The sequence below is a fragment of the Hyla sarda genome, chromosome 2 (genome assembly GCF_029499605.1).
Source record: "Hyla sarda isolate aHylSar1 chromosome 2, aHylSar1.hap1, whole genome shotgun sequence".
Classification (NCBI taxonomy): domain Eukaryota; kingdom Metazoa; phylum Chordata; class Amphibia; order Anura; family Hylidae; genus Hyla; species Hyla sarda.
Genome location: NC_079190.1, coordinates 225,837,245 through 225,856,680, shown reverse-complemented (window position 1 = coordinate 225,856,680; position 19,436 = coordinate 225,837,245). Strand labels below are relative to the sequence as shown.

At 40.9% G+C, this 19,436-nt stretch overlaps 1 protein-coding gene across 2 annotated transcripts in view; it reads left to right on the top strand.

Moving 5' to 3' along the window:
* CALN1 (calneuron 1) overlaps window positions 1-19,436 on the top strand; it is a 422,585-nt gene that overhangs the window by 219,143 nt on the left and 184,006 nt on the right. For both annotated transcript variants that reach the window (XM_056556473.1, XM_056556474.1), the window contains exon 4: window positions 11,623-11,735. In XM_056556473.1, the coding sequence (XP_056412448.1) occupies window positions 11,623-11,735 (113 nt within the window). The remainder of the gene's footprint in view (window positions 1-11,622; window positions 11,736-19,436) is intronic.

Below are 19,436 nucleotides of genomic sequence, written 5' to 3'. Positions count from 1 at the left end.
GCTGGAATCTCAATGCATCACACTTGCATGTGCTATTCTGTGCCATTAACAGATCAAGCCCAGGTAATCAACCCCTTAAGGACTCAGGGTTTTTCCGTTTTTGCACTTTCATTTTTTCCTCCTTACCTTTTAAAAATCATAACCCTTTCAATTTTCCACCTAAAAATCCATATTATGGCTTATTTTTTGCATCGCCAATTCTAATTTGCAGTGACATTAATCATTTTACCCAAAAATGCACGGCGAAACAGAAAATAAAATCATTGTGCGACAAAATCAAAGAAAAAACACCATTTTGAAACTTTTGGGGGCTTCCGTTTCTACGCAGTGCATATTTCGGTAAAAATTACACCTTATCATTATTCTGTAGGTCCATTCGGTTAAAATCATACCCTACTTATATAGGTTTGATTTTGTCGCATTTCTGGAAAAAATCATAAATACATGCAGGAAAATTTATATGTTTAAAAATGTAATCTTCTGACCCCTATAACTTTTTTATTTTTCCACATACAGGGCGATATGATGACTAATTTTTTGTGCCGTGATCTGAAGTTTTTATTGGTATGATTTTTGTTTTGATCAGACTTTTTAATCACTTTTTATTCATTTTTTAATGGTATAAAAAGTGACCAAAAATGCGCTTTTTTTGACTTTGGAATTTTTTTGCGCGTACGCCATTGACCGTGCGGTTTAATTAATGATATATTTTTATAGTTTGGACATTTACGCACGCGGCGATACCACATATGTTTATTTTTATTTTTTTACACTGTTTTTTTTTTTTTTATGGGAAAAGGGGGGTGATTCAAACTTTTATTAGGGAAGGGGTTAAATGACCTTTATTAACACTTTTTTAAAAAAAATTTTTTGCAGTGTTATAGGTCCCATAGGGACCTATAACACTGCACACACTGATCTTTTACACAGATCACAGGCGTGTATTAACACGCCTGTGCTCAGTGTTATCGGCGCTTGACTGCTCCTGCTTGGATCTCAGGCACGGAGCAGTCATTCGCCGATCGGACACCGAGGAGGCAGGTAAGGGCCCTCCCGGTGTCCTGTCAGCTGTTCGGAATGCCAGGATTTCACCGCGGCGGTCCCGAACAGCCCGACTGAGCAGCCTGGTCACTTTCACTTTAGAAGCGGCGGTCAGCTTTGACCGCCGCTTCTAAAGGGTTAAAACCGCACATCGCCGCAATCGGCGATGTGTGGTATTAGCCGCGGGTCCCGGCCGTTGATGAGCGCCGGGACCGACGCGATATGATGCGGGATCGCGGCGCGATCCCGCTTCATATCGCGGGAGTCGGCGCAGGGCGTAAATATACGTCCTGCGTCGTTAAGGGGTTAATTTTTTTTTGTGGGGGGAAAGGGTATTTCTACTCATTGGAGCACTAGAAGTGGCACTTTAACTTGTCGATGTGCAGGGTCCATTAGGGGGCATTTTGACTGTGAGGAGGGCACTATTTGCGGATGCAATGTTACCCTGTGGGACACTGTTACTATCTGGAGGACTAATTGTCTCTAATATTTAAAGAGTACCTGTCATTAAACCATATTTTCCAAACTAACTCAAATGATATTCCCTAACTACTCCTAACACCCCTCCTGCTCTTTTCCAAGCTTTAAAAAGCTCTGTATCATACCTTTCCTCTTGCTCACATTGTGTGAGCTCATGCTGCTGGGACATTACCTAAAGATTTTTATGGTAGCACTAGCTACCATAAATCTTCAATTTAAATTAGAAAATTAATATTTTTATCTTAGGGATTATGAGGCCCTATGGTCTCCTCGTGCTGCTGCCAACTCCAGGCTGTGTCATTCAGCCACTATATGGTCTCCTCTTGCTGCTCGGACATTACATAAACATTTTTATGGTAGCACTAGCTTCCATAAATCTTCAATTTAAATTTGAAAATGCATCAGATTACGGCCTCCTAATTCTGCTGCCACCTCTAGGCTCTGTCATTGTGCCGCCATATAACATGTGACTCCTTGTTGGATTTGGTCTTTTGTAACCACACATTTTATTATTAAATCTTAAATTTCAAAAAATTGATTGAGTGATAACAATGAACCATAACTGATTAACCTCTTAAGGACCAATGATGTACATGTACGTCATGAGTCCGCTCCCGATCTATAACGCGGGGCCATGGCGTGGCCCCCCGTCATAGCAGGTCGGGCCCGGCCGGGACCTGTGTCTAATAGCGCACAGCATTGATCGCGGTGCCGCGCGCTATTAACCCTTTAGACATGGCGTTAAAAGTTGAACGCCGCGTCTAAAGTGAAAGCATGCCGGTTAGCTCAGGGAGTTGTTCGGGATCGCCGCAGCGAATTCGCGGCATCCCGAACAGCTTACATGACAGCTGGAGGATCCCTACCTGCCTCCTCGCTGTCCGATCGCCGAATGACTGCTCAGTGCCTTAGATCCAGGCATGAGCAGTCAAGCGGCAGAATCATCAATCAGTGGTGTCTGATGAGAAACCAGTGATCAATGTAAAAGATCAGTATGAGCAACGTTATAACCCCTTCCCTAATAAAAGTTTGAATCACCCCCCTTTTCCCATAAAAAAACAGTGTAAATAAAAATAAACATATATGGTATCACCGCGTGCGGAAATGTCCAAATTATAAAAATATATCGTTAATTAAACCGGACGGTCAATGGCGCACGCACAAAAAACTTCCAAAGTCCAAAATAGTGCATTTTTAGTCAATAAGTCCTATCAATGAAAAAAAGTAGGGTATCATTATAATCGTATGGACCTACAGAATAAAAATAAGGTGTCATTTTTACCAAAAAATTTACTACGTAGAAATGGAAGCCCCCAAAAGTTACAAAACAGAGTTTTTTTCTCAATTTTGTCTAACAATTATTTTTTTTTTTCGTTTCTCCGTAGATTGTTGGGTAAAATGACTGATGTCACTGCAAAGTAGAATTGGTGGCGCAAAAAAGAAGCCATCATATGGATTTTTTGGTGCAAAATTGTGCAAATGGTGCAAAAGAGTTATGATTTTTTAAAGGCAAGGAGGAAAAAACGAAAATGCAAAAACGGAAAAACCCTGGGTCCTTAAGGATTCACACTTTACCATTCAGGGGGGCACTGAGAGGCAGGGGCTGGAACAGGTGCTATCTCACCTGTTGGAGGACCGCCAGCTCGATTTTAAGATACAAGTATGAGCTTTTTCACTGCAGCCACTTCTAGCTTTATGCGCCCCCTCATCCAATGGCACAGAAGCTGAATGTGCTCCTGTCCAAGTAACTGGTACTGCAGTCCCTCCCTTTTCAAGTGGACACTCATTGTATGGGGGTGTGCTGAAAGGCAGTGGCTGGAAAAGTTGGCAGCTCGCCTCACGCCAGACCACCAGCTCGATGCTCACCAGAATGGGTAATCAAAAAATATTTATAAATTCAAATGAAATAAAATAAAAATTACATAAAAAATATGCCAAATCCAGACACTCTACAGCAGTGATTCTAATAGCGATGCCTGTAATCTGCATGTCATACTGAATAACAGTATTAGTTCACTAACACAGCACACTCCCTATGCGTGTTAGGACAAAAGTAAAGTATTGTACACCCCTATTGAGCCTCTCTGTAGGCCATAAATAGTAATTTTTAATAGTGATTTGCCATGATTAAATTCGTACCGAACCAAATTTTTCTTGAAAATTTGGCAAATCGGCCTAATCAAATCTTTAAAAAATCCGCTCATCTCTAGTCTACTCATGCTGCCGCTACCTCCACGATGTGTCATTCAACCATTATATGGTCTCCTCATGCTGCTGCCACCTCCACGCTGTGTCATTCAGGCACTATAGGGTCTCATCATGCTGTCGCCACCTACAAGCTTGGTCATTCAGCCACTATATGGTCTCCTCATGCTGCCGCCAACTCCAGGTTGTGTCATTCAGCCACTATATGGTCTCCTCATGCTGCTGGAACAATGCCTAAACATTTTTATGGTAACACTAGCTACCATAAATCTTCAATTTAAATTTTAAAAATTCATCTTTTAATCTTAGGGACCGTGAGTTCCTATGGTCTCCTCATGCTGCCTCCAACTCCAGGCTGTGTCATTCAGCACTATATGGTCTCCTCTTGCTGCCGCCAATTCCAGGCTATATCCTCATGCCAGATTATGGTCTCCTCATACTGCTGCCACCTCTAGGCTCTGTCATTGTGCTGCCATGTGACATGTGACTCCTTATTGGATTTGGTCTTTTGTAACCACACATTTTATTATTAAATCTTAGATTAAAATTAAAATTAAAATTTCAATAAATCGATAGAGCGATAACAATGAACCATAACTGATTAAATTAAACATTCGCACTTTCACAGTCAGGGGGACGCTGAGAGGCAAGGGCTGGAAAAGGTGGTATCTCGCCTGCTCGATTTTAAAGCGTACCCATCAGATCCAAAAAAAAATACATTTTAATATATCACTCAGTACCTAATCCTGACCATGTATGTCTAATTTTATTTTTTATTTTATTACACTTTTAATTTAGCTCATTTAGTCTGAATTCCTCTCAAAGGGAGGGGCGTGGCCTCACTGTGCAGGTCTCCGCTCCCTCCCTCAGTATGCTGTCTGCTCACATCTCCCCTAGCATGAGCAAAACTACAACTCTCAGCTAGTCCTCACTGACAGTGGCGGGACACAAACTGACAGTGGGAGGATTTTTCCTCCAGCTGTGAGCACTCACAGTTGTCAATCAAGGAAGTATGTCCATGACGCATGGACACAGCAGGACTAGTATGTGTCCAAGCAGGCAGGGGGGCAGTTGCTTGACTGGCTTTTTCAGTATGAAATACTGAAAAATTTCTAATGAAAGCAATTGCAAAACCTATTGGTTTTGCATGCTTCACAACATATCAAAAGTTTTTGTATCTGACAGTGCCCATTTAAGTTACAAGTACAAGCTTTTTCACTGCAGCCGCTGAGAGGCAGGGGCTGGAACAGGTGGTATCTCACCTGTTGGCGGACCACCAGCTCGATTTTAAGATACAAGTATGAGCTTTTTCACTGCAGCCACTTCTAGCCTTATGAGCCCACTTATCCAATGGCACAAAAGCTGAATGTGCTCCTGTCCAAGTTGCTGGTACAGCAGTCCCTCCCTTTTCAAGTGGACATGGGGGTGTGCTGAGAAGCAGGGGCTGGAACAGGTGGCAGCTCGCCTCGCAGGGGACCGCCCACTCTTTGCTCACCAGCATGAGTAATCAAAAAATTAAAATAAATTCAAATTAAATTAAATAAAAATTACATAAAAAATCTGCCACATCCAGATGCTCTATGTCATTGATTCTAATAGTGATGCCTGTAATCTGCATGTCATACTGAATAGCAGTATTATTTCCATAACACAGCACACTCCCTATGTGTGTTAGGACAAGGCAAAGTGTTCTACACCCCTATTGAGCCTCTCCGTAGACCAGAAATAGCCATTTCTAATAGCGATTCACCATGAATAAATTCGGACAGAACCAAGTTTTTTCAGAAAATTCAAATCCTCTCTAGTCTCCTCATACTGCTGCCACCTCCACACTGTGTCATTCAGCCACTATATGGTCTCCTCATGCCGCTGCCACCTTCAAGCTGTGTCATTCAGGTATTATATGGTCTCCTTATGCTGCTGCCACCTCCAAGCTTGGTCATTCAGCCACTACATGGTCTCCTCATGCTGCAGCCACCTCCACACTGTGTCATTCAGCGACTATATGGTCTCCTCATGCTGCCGCCACTTCCACGCTGTGTCATTCAGCCATTATATGGTCTCCTCATACTGATGCCACCTCCAGACTCTGTCATTGTGCCGCTCTGGGACAGTGAATCTAATAGCGACACCTCTGATCTGCATGTCATACTGAATAACAGTATTATTTCACTAACCCAGCACACACCCTATGTATGTTACAGCAAGGCAAAGTGTTCTACACCCCTATTGAGGCTCTCTGTAGGCTGGAATGCTCATTTTTAAGAGCGATTTGCCACAACAAAATTTACCAGCAGGTTCTGGCATGCCCTTTCTTAATGATTTTCTTGAATAATTATCAACAGTCTAAGACCCAATATTTTTTTCTTTGCCTCCAGGAATAGTTTTGGGAAATTATTTAATAGATGAACATTCTCTAAGTGATACTTTGCTAATTAAAATGTTATTAAAGGATATGTGTTTCCCTATTCAAGATTGTTAGAAGCAGATGCCCCAATTACTTGAAGCTCTACTATTTTTCTTGTTTCAACTGTTGTTGGCACTTATGAAATGTATTATTACTTATCACAATTCTGAAAAAGAAAAATTAGCCTATAAATAGATGCAGAAATGCCGTTATGTGATGCATAGAAAGGCTGCTAGTTATAGACTGAGATGTCAATTATTTTTTGTTGTAACCAAGTTTTAAGACCTTAGTAAAACAGGTAACTGCTTTACTAAATATATTTGCCTTATAATTTAAATGCCCAAATATTGTAGACTTAATTGACATGACTACAAATCAGTCAGCAGAACTTCAGCATAATTTAAGTTATTCCCTATCCACAGGACTCCCCTCGATCTCCGATATGGGACCCCGGCTCTCTCAGTGAAGAGCGCGTGTTGTCTACTGGTAGATGGCTGGTGCCCATTCATTTCCATGGGAGAGCTGATCATGCCCGAGTGCTGTACTCAGGTCTCTTTGGCACTCCCATTTATGTGAATGAAGCGTGTGCCATCTACTACACGCACTCCTAACTGAGAGCTGGGTCCCATTCCAGAGATCGTGAGGGGTCCCAGCAGTCTGACCCCCAGCAATCAGCTGATTATTCCCTTTCCTGTAGATAAGGGATAACTTCCTTTAGGCTGGAGTTCTCCTTTAATTTTCTAAACTTCAGTGAATGGCATGTATGTGTAACTTCAACCATTAACTCATGATCATCTGGAAGCAAATTTCATAATATTACCCTAAAAAAACATGTTTAACCCCTTAAGGACCAGGCCATTTTACACCTTAAGGACCGAAGCGTTTTTTGCAATTCTGACCACTGTCACTTTAAACATTAATAACACTGGAATGTTTTTAGTTATCATTCTGATTCCGAGATTTTTTTTTCGTGACATATTCTATTTTAACTTAGTGGTAAAATTTTATGGTAACTTGCATCCTTTCTTGGTGAAAAATCCCAAAATTTGATGAAAAAAATGAAAATTTTGCATTTTTCTAACTTTGAAGCTCTCTGCTTGTAAGGAAAATGGATATTCAAAATATATTTTTTTTGGGTTCACATATACAATATGTCTACTTTATGTTTGCATCATAAAATTTATGAGTTTTTACTTTTGGAAGACACCAGAGGGTTTCAAAGTTCAGCAGCAATTTTGAAATTTTTCACAAAATTTTCAAACTCACTATTTTTCATGGACCAGTTCAGTTTTGAAGTGGATTTGAAGGGTCTTCATATTAGAAATACCCCATAAAAGACCCCATTATAAAAACTACACGCCCCAAAGTATTCAAAATGACATTCAGTAAGTGTATTAACCCTTTAGGTGTTTCACAGGAATAGCAGCAAAGTGAAGGAGAAAATTCAAAATCTTCATTTTTTACACTCGCATGTTCTTGTAGACCCAATTTTTGAATTTTTGCAAGGGGTAAAAAGGAGAAAATTTTTACTTGTATTTGAAACCCAATTTCTCTCGAGTAAGCACATACCTCATATGTCGATGTTAATTGTTCGTCGGGCGCAGTAGAGGGCTCAGAAGGGAAGGAGCGACAAATGGTTTTTGGGGGGCATGCCGCATTTAGGAAGCCCCTATGGTGCCAGGACAGCAAAAAAAAACACATGGCATACCATTTTGGAAACTAGATCCCTCAGGGAACGTAACAAGGGGTAAAGTGAACCATAATACCCTACAGGTGATTCACGACTTTTGCATATGTAAAAAATATATATATATTTTTTACCTAAAATGCTTGGTTTCCCAAAAAATTTTCATTTTTAAAAAGGGTAATAGCAGAAAATACCCCCCGAAATTTTAAGCCCAATTTCTCCCGATACAGAAAACACCTCGCATGGGGGTGAAAAGTGCTCTGCTGGCGCACTACAGGTCTCAGAAGAGAAGAAGTCACATTTGGCTTTTTGAAAGCAAATTTTGCTCTGGGGGTATGCCGCATTTAGGAAGCCCCTATGGTGCCAGAACAGCAAAAAAAAACACATGGCATACCATTTTGGAAACTAGACCCCTCGGGGAACGTAACAAGGGGTAACGTGAACCTTAATGCCCTACAGGTGTTTCACGGCTTTTGCATATGTAAAAAAAAAAAAATGTACCTAAAATGCTTGTTTTCCCAAAACTTTTACATTTTTAAAAAGGGTAATAGCGGAAAATATACCCCAAAATTTGAAGCCCAATTTCTCCCGATTCAGAAAACACCCCATATGGGGGTGAAAAGTGCTCTGCTGGCGCACTACAGGTCTCAGAAGAGAAGGAGTCACATTTGGCTTTTTGAAAGCAAATTTTGCTCTGGGGGCATGCCGCATTTAGGAATCCCCTATGGTGCCAGAACAGCAAAAAAAAACACATGGCATACCATTTTGGAAACCAGACCCCTCGGGGAACGTAACAAGGGGTAATGTGAACCTTAATACCCTACAGGTGTTTCACGACTTTTGCATATGTAAAAAAATATATATTTTTTTTACCTAAAATGCTTGGTTTTCCAAAATGTTTACAATTTTAAAAAGGGTAATAGCAGAAAATACCCCCCAAAATTTGAAGCCCAATTTCTCCCGATTCAGAAAACACCCCATATGGGGGTGAAAAGTGCTCTGCTGGCGCACTACAGGTCTCAGAAGAGAAGGAGTCACATTTGGCTTTTTGAAAGCGAATTTTGATCTGGGGGCATGCCGCATTTAGGAAGCCCCTATGGTGCCAGGACAGCAAAAAAAAAAACACATGGCATACCATTTTGGAAACTAGACCCCTCGGGGAACGTAACAAGGGGTCATTTGAACCTTAATACCCTACAGGTGTTTCACGACTTTTGCATATGTAAAAAAAAATATATATATTTTTTTACCTAAAATGCTTGTTTTCCCCAAAATTTTACATTTTTTAAAAGGGTAATAGCAGAAAATACCCCCAAAATTTGTTAGGCAATTTCTCCCGAGTACCGCGATACCCCATATGTGGCCCTAAACTGTTGCCTTGAAATACGACAGGGCTCCATAGTGAGAGCGCCATGCGCATTTGAGGTCTAAATTAGGGACTTGCATAGGGGTGGACATAGGGGTATTCTACGCCAGTGATTCCCAAACAGGGTGCCTCCAGCTGTTGTAAAACTCCCAGCATGCCTAGACAGCCAACGGCTATCTAGCAGTACTGGGAGTAGTTGTTTTGCAACAGCTGGAGGCTCCGTTTTGGAAACAGTGGCGTACCAGACGTTTTTCATTTTTATTGGGGAGGGGGGTTGTATAGGGGTATGTGTATATGTAGTGTTTGTTACTTTTTATTTTATTTTGTGTTAGTGTAGTGTAGTGTTTTTAGGGTACAGTCGCACGGGCGGGGGTTCACAGTAGTTTCTCGCTGGCAGTTTGAGCTGCGGCAGAAAATTTGACGCAGCTCAAACTTGCAGCCGGATACTTACTGTAATCCTCCGCCCATGTGAGTGTACCCTGTACGTTCACATTGGGGGGGGGGACATCCAGCTGTTGCAAAACTACAACTCCCAGCATGTACGGTCTATCAGTGCATGCTGGGAGTTGTAGTTTTGCAACCGCTGGAGGCTCCGTTTTGGAAACAGTGGCGTACCAGACGTTTTTCATTTTTATTGGGGAGGGGGGCTGTGTAGGGGTATGTGTATACGTAGTGTTTTTTACTTTTTATTTTATTGTGTATTGTAGTGTTTTTAGGGTACAGTCACACGGGTGGGGGTTCACAGTAGTTTCTCGCTGGCAGTTTGAGCTGCGGCAGAAATTTTGCCGCACCTCAAACTTGCAGCCAGATACTTACTGTAATCCTCCGCCCATGTGAGTGTACCCTGTACATTCACATTGGGGGGGGGGGGAACATCCAGCTGTTGCAAAACTACAACTCCCAGCATGTACGGTCTTTCAGTGCATGCTGGGAGTTGTAGTTTTGCAACAGCTGGAGGCACACTGGTTGTGAAACACCGAGTTTGGTAACAAGTGTTGTAGTTATGCAACAGCTGGAGGCATACTACTTTGGCTGGGGATGCTGGGGATTGTAGTTATGCAACAGCTGGAGACACACTGGTTTGCTACTTAACTCAGTGTGCCTTCAGCTGTTGCAAAACTACAACTCTCAGCAGTCACCGACAGCCAACGGGCATGCTGGGAGTTGTAGTTATGCAACCACCAGATGCACCACTACAACTCCCAGCATGCACTTTAGCTGATTGTGCAAGCTGGGAGTTGTAGTTATACAACAGCTGAAGGTACACTTTTCCATAGAAAGAATGTGCCTCCAGCTGTTGCAAAACTACAAGTCCCAGCATGCCCATAAGGGAATGCTGGGAGTTGTGGTGGTCTGCCTCCTGCTGTTGCATAACTACAGCTCCCAACATGCCCTTTTTGCATGCTGGGAGCTGTTGCTAAGCAACAGCAGGAGCCTGTCACTCACCTCCAACGATCCTCGCCGCACAGGTCAGTACATCGTCGTCGCCGCCGCCGCTGCTCCTGGGGCCCCGATCCCAACAGGGACGCCGGGGATCGGGGTCCCCAGCACCTGGGGTGCACGTCCCGCTCACGTCCTCCGGAAGAGGGGCGGAGCGGGTTGCGGGAGTGACACCCGCAGCAGGCGCCCTGATTGGTCGGCCGGTAATCCGGCCGACAAATCAGGGCGATCGTGAGGTGGCACCAGTGCCACCTCACCCCTGCTGGCTCTGGCTATTCGGGGCCGTCTCTGACGACCCCGATCAGCCAATAATTCCGGGTCACCGGGTCACTGGAGACCCGATTGACCCGGAATCCGCCGCAGATCGCTGGACTGAATTGTCCAGCGATCTGCGGCCATCGCCGACATGGGGGGTCATAATGACCCCCCTGGGCGATATGCCCCGATGTCTACTGAACGATTTCAGCAGGGATCGGGCACCGGCTCCGCTCCAGATGGTTGCGGGGGGCCGGTAAAACACATGACGATCTCAAACGTCATGTGTCCTTAAGGACTCGGAAATGGAGACGTATGAGAACGTCATGTGTCCTTAAGGGGTTAAACCAGACTATAAACACTTATATTCACCTACACCTACAATGATAAATGCTGGCCTGTATGTATTGCTCTCTCACTTTTTAGGAGCACAACATCTGATGATCACCTGATCTGCCAGTCTGACAGATTGTCAGATTTTGTACCTCTCAAAATCTTTGTGCCCGGGCAACCACCACTGCCCCCACCCCCCATACTATGCCACCGACTGCTAGTGTCCTACTGTGCATTTATAGTTTAGTTCTAGATCATTAATCTGGTATTTATTTTATTTTTTTTTCATTAAAGTGTCTCTTCAACAGAATAGCTCTGATTCTCAGGTTGAGTAATTTTTTTAAGGTGTGAAATTTCAATGTTGTAATGAATACCAGTAGAATCTTATATGGACAGTGTTTCTTCTTTTAGGGGATGGTCAAGTGGATTTTGACGAATTTATGACAATTCTTGGTCCTAAACTGGTATCCACAGAGGGTCGGGATGGATTCCTGGGAAATACAATAGATAGCATATTCTGGCAGGTAAGGATGTCCATGATTCTATAAAAGGAGAATTGCTTATTTTCTCATAACTTCAAACCTAGCTTTTCACTTTTGTGTTTCTTGTTCTAATAATACTTTCCATATGATTACTTACTATTTAGTCAATATAATTCTTGTTCACCACTGGAGGTTTTATGATCAGTTCTTGCTGAATGACTGCTAAGGTATAATCCATGAGATGCTTTACTGGAGGTTTATCTCATTTTAATGTGAATGTTTTTTGCCATGTGGAAAACATCTAAAAATAGAGATCATTAGAAGGGATTTGTAAATATAAAATGAATACATCCAAGGAGCACATGCAGTTGGTGTATGTCTATTGTATACAACACGTAGGTAATGATGAGTGATCTACTATTGCAAATGCAATGGAATTTTGGTTCAAATTGCGAAAACACAAACTAATGTACATGACATGCATTTAATTTATTGTGAGTTTCAGACACTTTTTAGACAATTTTAAAAGGGGTTATCCAGGAATAGAAAAAGAGAGCTAATTTCTTTCAAAAACCACTCCCTGTCTGTCTCCAGGTTGGGTGTGGTTCTGCAGCTCAGTTCCATTAAAGTATATGGAGCCAAGTTGTAATACCACACACAGACGTGGAACTGTTTTTAAAAGAAATTAGTTCAGTTTTTCTATCCTGGATAACCGCCTTTAACTGATTTAGATTCATCAAAATTTGCACCAAAATATGAGGAAAATTCAACTAATAGTTTGCCTTAACTTAAACATAACAGTTGGTGCATTTGCCCATAACAACCAATCAGATTGCTTCTTTCATTTTTCAAAGGACTTTCTAAACATTTAAAATACTATCATCTTGGTTGCTATGGGCAACTGGTCCACTTTTCCTGTGCACAGGTTTTGATAAATCTCCCCCAACAGTCTTTAGATTTATCAATAGCTTGATACATTGTGATAAAACTGTCCTTCTCAAAATGTAACAGTTTTAGTAAATCTGCCTGGCTATGTCAGGCTGTAATAGTAGATCTAACATGGCTGCCACTGGGTCCTTCAACAGAAAATGTTTTTCAAGGCAAGGGGGCCAATAGCCACATGACAGGACCAACACCTACCATCTAGATATTGTGGTCACTATTAAGGTATTTCCTATGCTGGTCACTTAATGTGGACTTCTGATAGCAGTTGACACTCATCATCATGAGCTCACTTAATACTGCCTGAGTTTGTATCTACTGTACTTGTAAGAAGGTTTTCCATTACTTGTCCATCTTCAATAACAATCACCTAAAATATCTGTAAAGAAATACTGTTATACAGACATTACACTGTCAAAATTCCTGCTTCACCTCTGAGAGCTGGTCTATCATGTCAAAAATGATATTGCACCCATAGTGTCATCACATCATGCGGCTGCTTTGTCAGTGGTTTTAGGCTGCATTGGTAGCCGCCATCTAGTAGGCATTTGTTACATTTCCATATTAGGCAGCCTACTACAGTAATTAGACCAAGAAAGAAACAATGCGGGGACACTCATGTTTAGGTGATCCAGTAGAGGCTTCTTTATTTTCTCAGTGCAAGTAAAATCAATGCATAGCAGGGCGTCAGAGTCCTCTGACGCCCCGCTATGCAATGATTTTACTTGCACTGAGAAAATAAAGAAGCCTCTACTGGATCACCTAAACGTGAGTGCCCCCGCATTGTTTCTTTCTTGGTCTATGCATGGACTTTGTTCCCTCTGGTGGGTTGTCCACCAAGGTGCGACGGAGAGAGGGCGCTGAACTATAGCCTCACTGCTTAGACCGGTATATCTGGTTGCCAATCAGAAGCGTACATCCACACCATACCAGTGCCAGCCATCTGCTGTTCTACTGTTGAGTTCTACTACAGTAATTGTTTGATACTACCATACATAAAATGTCACTCAACAGTAGACACATTTTGGGAGATTTATTAAACCCTGTGTAGAGGAAAAATGGTACAGTTGCCCATAGCAGCCAAATTGCTTCTTTCATAAAAAAACAAACAAACAAACAAAAAAAAAAAAAAAAAAACTGTTAAAAATAAAAGAAGTGATGAGATTGGTTGATATGTATAACTGCACCACTCTTCCTCTACACGGGGTTTGATAAAACTCCCCCTTTGTCACCACTGCTTAGTTATTATAGACCGACAAGAATCCTGAACATGTACCTATGATATATTACCTACTTTTTATTCACGATAGGCTTTCTGGTTAAAAAAAAATAAAAATAAAAAATAGAACTAAACAAAGTGATGAAAATCTGTTTAGTATCTAGTACAGACTTTGGTGCTTAAGAATGTAATTGCTATGTTACTTTATAGAATTTCACTTGTAGCATATAATGGCTTTACCTTATGTAACCACTTGAGTTACCTCATTTAAACCTGGTACCACTTTTGTTTTCCTTGCCAGTGAAAGAAAGTAAGTTTGACAGACATCAAGTTTCATGCTACCGACTCATGTAGTAAATCCAGTTTGATTCATTCATCTGTCTTTTGAGAATTAAGCTTTTGATCAATTAGGAATAATATTATCCTTGACAGTGATGTGCTAGTGCATATTGCTGTCCTTTTTTTCTTTCATACCCTTTAGAAACCGAAAATGTCATATTCAGATCCTGTGTTGACTTTTAGATTTTGGATTAAGATATTAAAAATGTCTATATGGTTAATGAGGAAGCAAAACCTAACAAAACATTCTTTGAAAAACAACATACTGTACAGAGTAATTTTATATTGTTTTCCATGCTGCGCAATATTTCCTGCATCTGTTATGTGTACATGCTTAGTCATTTCAGTGCCCTACGCTGCCTGAGACAGATTTTTCTAGTAAATTTCAAATATTATGCTCTTATTAATAGCCATCTTCATATGCAACAAAAACAGTTACATCTTGTTCTATTTTTTACTTAAACTTTAACCACTTAAGGACACAGGGCGTACAGGTTCACCCCCCATTTCCGATTCCTTAAGGACTCAGGGTGTACCTGTACGTCCTGAGTCCCATTACCTGGGTTTAAAGCATTCTCAAGAGCAGAGAACGCTTCAAACCCTGTGGGTCCCAACTGGTATCAGCAGCCAAGACCCGGGGCTAATGCTGGGCCCCGCCAATCGGGCCAATGCCCAGCATTAACCCTTTAGACGCCACGATCAAAGCTGATCGCGGCTTCTAAAGTGAAAGAAAAACTATCCCGGCAGCTCAACGGAGATGATCAGGACTATCGTGGCAGAATGGCGATGTCCCAATTAGTTTACTGGGCGACAGGAGGGTCCTCACTTGCCTCCTGGTCATCCGATCGGAGATCTACTGCTCCAAGCCAGGAGCAGCAGAGCGCTGAGAACACTGATCAATGCTATGCTATGGCATATCATTGATCAGTGAATGCAATTAAAAGATTGCACGGCTAAAAGATAAATGGAGAAAGTGTAAAAAAAAAAAAAAAAAAGAGAATACATGTTAATAGGCCCCCCTCCAATAAAAGTTAGAATCACCCCCCTTTTCCTATTTTTAAATAAAATAATGTAGTAAAAAAAATCATATGTGGTACTTCCGCATGTGTAAATGTCCGAACTATTAAAATATAAGGTTAGCTAAACCACACGTAAAAAAAAAATACCAAAGACCAAAATTGTGAATTTTTGGTCACTTCATGTACATAAAAATATTAATAAAAAGCGATCAAAAAGTCCCATCAAAACAAAAATAGTACAGATAAAAACTACAGACCACAGAACAAAAAAATGAGCCCTCATATAGCCCTGTACACGGAAAAATAAAAAGTTATAGGGGTCAGAAGATGAGAATTTTAAAAATACAAATTTTGGTGCATGTAGTTATAACTTTTTTTTTTTTAAAAAACACAGAATAAAGATAAGGTGTCATTTTTCCGAAAAGTGCACTGCATAGAAACAGAAGCCCTAAAAAGTTGCAAAGTGGCATTTTTTTTTTCATTTCACCGCACAAATTAATTTGTTATTGTTTCGCCATAGGTTATGTTATAAAATAAGTGATTACAAAGTAAAACTGGTGAAGCATAAAAAAAAGCCCTAACATTGGTCTATAGGTGCAAAATTGAACTTGTTATGATATTTAGAAGGTAAGGAGGAAAAAACGAAAATGCAAAAATTTAAATTGTTTTGAGTCCTGAAGGTGAAAATGGGCTGAGCCCCTAAGGGGTTAAAGGACATGTATTGTACATGTATGTCGTTGTGCCTTAGTACTTTGCACATGTCACAGGGTTCCAAGATCATTACATCACATCTAATCACTGTTTCGGGAGACTAATGGATAATGGCGGACATCAGCGATCCCGCTAATGACCACAATTAACCCTACAGATCATGTGATCAATACTGATCATGGAATCTGAAATATCTGCAGACTTTAAGGACTCATCACACCACCCCCAATGTGATTGAGGGGGTCTAATGAGTAAAGATGGTGGTCGGAGCTCCTCTCACCTAATCCTGGTGATCTTCTTTTATGTTCTGCCTTCTGGCAGACCATAGAAGTAAAACATCAATATTACTGATCAGTGCTATGCCTATGCATAATATTGAATCGTGTCTTTATCAAAAGACTAGCTGAGTACCCGGCGTTGCCCGGTTTTTCTTTCCTAATCCTTGTTGGGGAAGAAAATCCCAACCCCATATATTGTTGTCATATCCCAACCCCATATCACGTCCTCATATCTCAACCTCATATCCTGACCTCATATCCCCTCCTCATATCCTGTCATCATATCTTGACCTCATATCTTGACTTCCTATCCCTTCCTCATATCTCGACCTCATATCCCGTCCTCATATCCCAACCTCCTATCTCGACCTCATATCCCGTCCTCATATCCTGTCCTCATATCCCATACTCATATCCCGACCTCTTATCTTGACCTCATATCCTCTCCTCATATCCCGTCCTCATATCCCGACCTCCTATCCCGACCTCCTATCCCATTCTCATATCTCAACCTCATATACCATTCTCATATCCCGACCTCCTATCCTGACCTCATATCCCGACCTTATAGCCCGACCTCATAGCCCGACCCCATATCCCGTCCCCATATCCCGACCCCATATCCTATCCCATCTTTGTGAGTTGGGGTGTGGCTTGCAAACCAGACAGACACATTCACCAGGAGATGCAGAGTGGGGAAGTCCCATATACTTGCATGGGACTTAAAACGAAAACCCATCTTTTAGATGAGGGTGTAGGTAAGGGTTAATTAATATAAGGGTGTAGGTAAGAGTTATATTTTTATTTGACATATAAGTAATATGTGTATCAGGTATTATTGAAATATCTCCAGCTGTACGGAAGTTATGTTGGAACATACATTTCCCATTGATTTGCATGGAACTTTAAACAAAAACCCCAACCCTCACAAATTGGAGTAGTTAAGGGTTAAATTAACTATCCTATATTTTAAGTGGACATATATCTAACATGTGACCAAATATTATCAAAATATCTCCAACCGTTTGGAAGTTATGCAGTAACATATATTTCCCATAGACTTGTATGGGACTTTAAACAAAAACCCCAACCCTGGCAAACGGGGGTGAGTAAGGGTTAAATCACCTATCCCATGTTTGTTGTTGACATATAATTAACGTGCCAAGTTTCATGTTAATATGTTTAGCCATTTGGACTTGATGCTGGAACATACACACATACATACACACATGTGGGGGAGATTTATCAAAGTTGTCTATGCCCCGCATCAATATAGACCAAACTACAGAGCGTTAGGCTGCTCTATTGTGCACCTAATTTATCAAAAGGCGCACGGCTCTTGATAACTTCTGTGCACAGACTTCTGGATCTATGCTTTAGACTGTATTTAAACCTGCTCCAACATGGTCTGATATTTCCGTGTACTTTCAGCCGATGCGACTTGTCGCTGAAAAGTCGCTCTTGATAAATTCAGCCGCAATGCATTTTTCTATCTAAAATTTACTAGAATGCATCATGTTCTAAAAATCCTCTAAAGCAAAAGTCGCAAAATATATATAGACTGCAACTTTCTGTTCGACATATTTAGACAGGAAAAACCAGTCTAAATCCTTTGATAAATCTCCCCCATTGAGTTTTATATATATAGATTGTCATTAGAAGTCCACTATGTGGGGGGGGGGGGGGGGGGAGGTGAATAAAAAGTAAAACATCAAATGACCTTCTTTTTCCCACTTCTATTTTATTTTTGGCACATCACATCGCAAGTGATAAAACATAATTGAAACTTTAAAGATGGGGTTGTAGTCATCCAGACTTAAAGGGGTACTACCCTGGAAAACATTTTTTTTTAACAACTGGTGCCAGAAAGTTAAGCAGATTTGTAGATTACTTCTATTTAAAAATCTTAATCCTTTTAGTACTTCTCAGCTGCTATATGCTCCTCAGGAAGTTATTTTTGAATTTCCTTTCTGTCTGACTACAGTGCTCTCTGCTGACAACTCTGTCTCTGTTAGGAACTGTCTGGAGCAGGATAGGTTTGCTATGAGCATTTGCTTCTACTCTGGATAGTTCCTAAAATGGGAATAGGTGTCAGCAGAGAGCACTGTGGTCAGACAGAAAAGAAATCCAAAAAGAAAATAACTTCTTCTGGAACATAAAGCAGCTGATTAGTCCTGGAAGGATTACAATTTTTTAAATGGAAGCAATTTACAATTCGGTTGAACTTTCTGGCACCAGTTGATTTAAAAAAAAATGTTTTCCAGTGGAGTACCGCTTTAAGGAAAAAATATGACATAAACTCCCCAAATTTGCTAAATTCCATGGATTTTTTTTAATTCACAAAAATAATTTTTTGTGGTTTTTGCAGGGCAGTCTATATTAAAATGAAGATTGTCATTGCAAAGTACAGTTGGTCCTGCAGAAAATAGAGCCATTGTATGATTCTGTAAATGATTAATAAAAGAGTGATGACAAGGAGGGAAAAACTAAAAGGCAAAATAACTAAATTGACTGCATCCATAAAGCGCCAAGTCCTATGTTTCAGGTCCGCGCAATCTTCAGTCCCAGTGTGGGGGGGGGGGGATGCTGGCCATGCTGGGCAATAGAGTTGCCAAGACAATTTTAAATCTTTTAAAAGTAGTCAATAAGCATAATTTGGGTATAATTATAATTGATAAGATACCATATCAGTTTTATGGCACCCTGAATGGCATAACTTGTAAATTAAATTTTTTCCAATTTTGTAGCAAAACTTTAGAAAAAAAATAGGGGTGTCATAACAAAGTACAATTGTGCCTGCAAAAAACAACCCTACATATGGTTATGTAGACGAAAAATAAAATAGTGATGGCTGTTTAAAAGCAAAGAGGGATATTTTAAAAAAAAAAGCAAAAAAAAATAAAAAATGTACTTAAATGGTGATTTCTGTTGCACAGTTGGGAACTCCTATTTCCTTGACTCATATGCACAATGTTAAGTGTGTAATATTGCTGTAACTGAATATCCCTATTAGGGATGAGTAAATTGAATCTGATGAATTTGAATTTCTAACGAATTTCAGGAAAAATTTGATTTGCCGTGATTCAATTGCACAAATTGCTTCATTGAACTTCATTTAGTGCGGTCCAGGCTCTAGGGCATCCAAAATGGGGGATCCACATTCGAGGACATGGGGCAAGGAACTCCGGGAAGGCGGATAGGCGGGATGACCCTTAATAACATGCAGCATGCATCC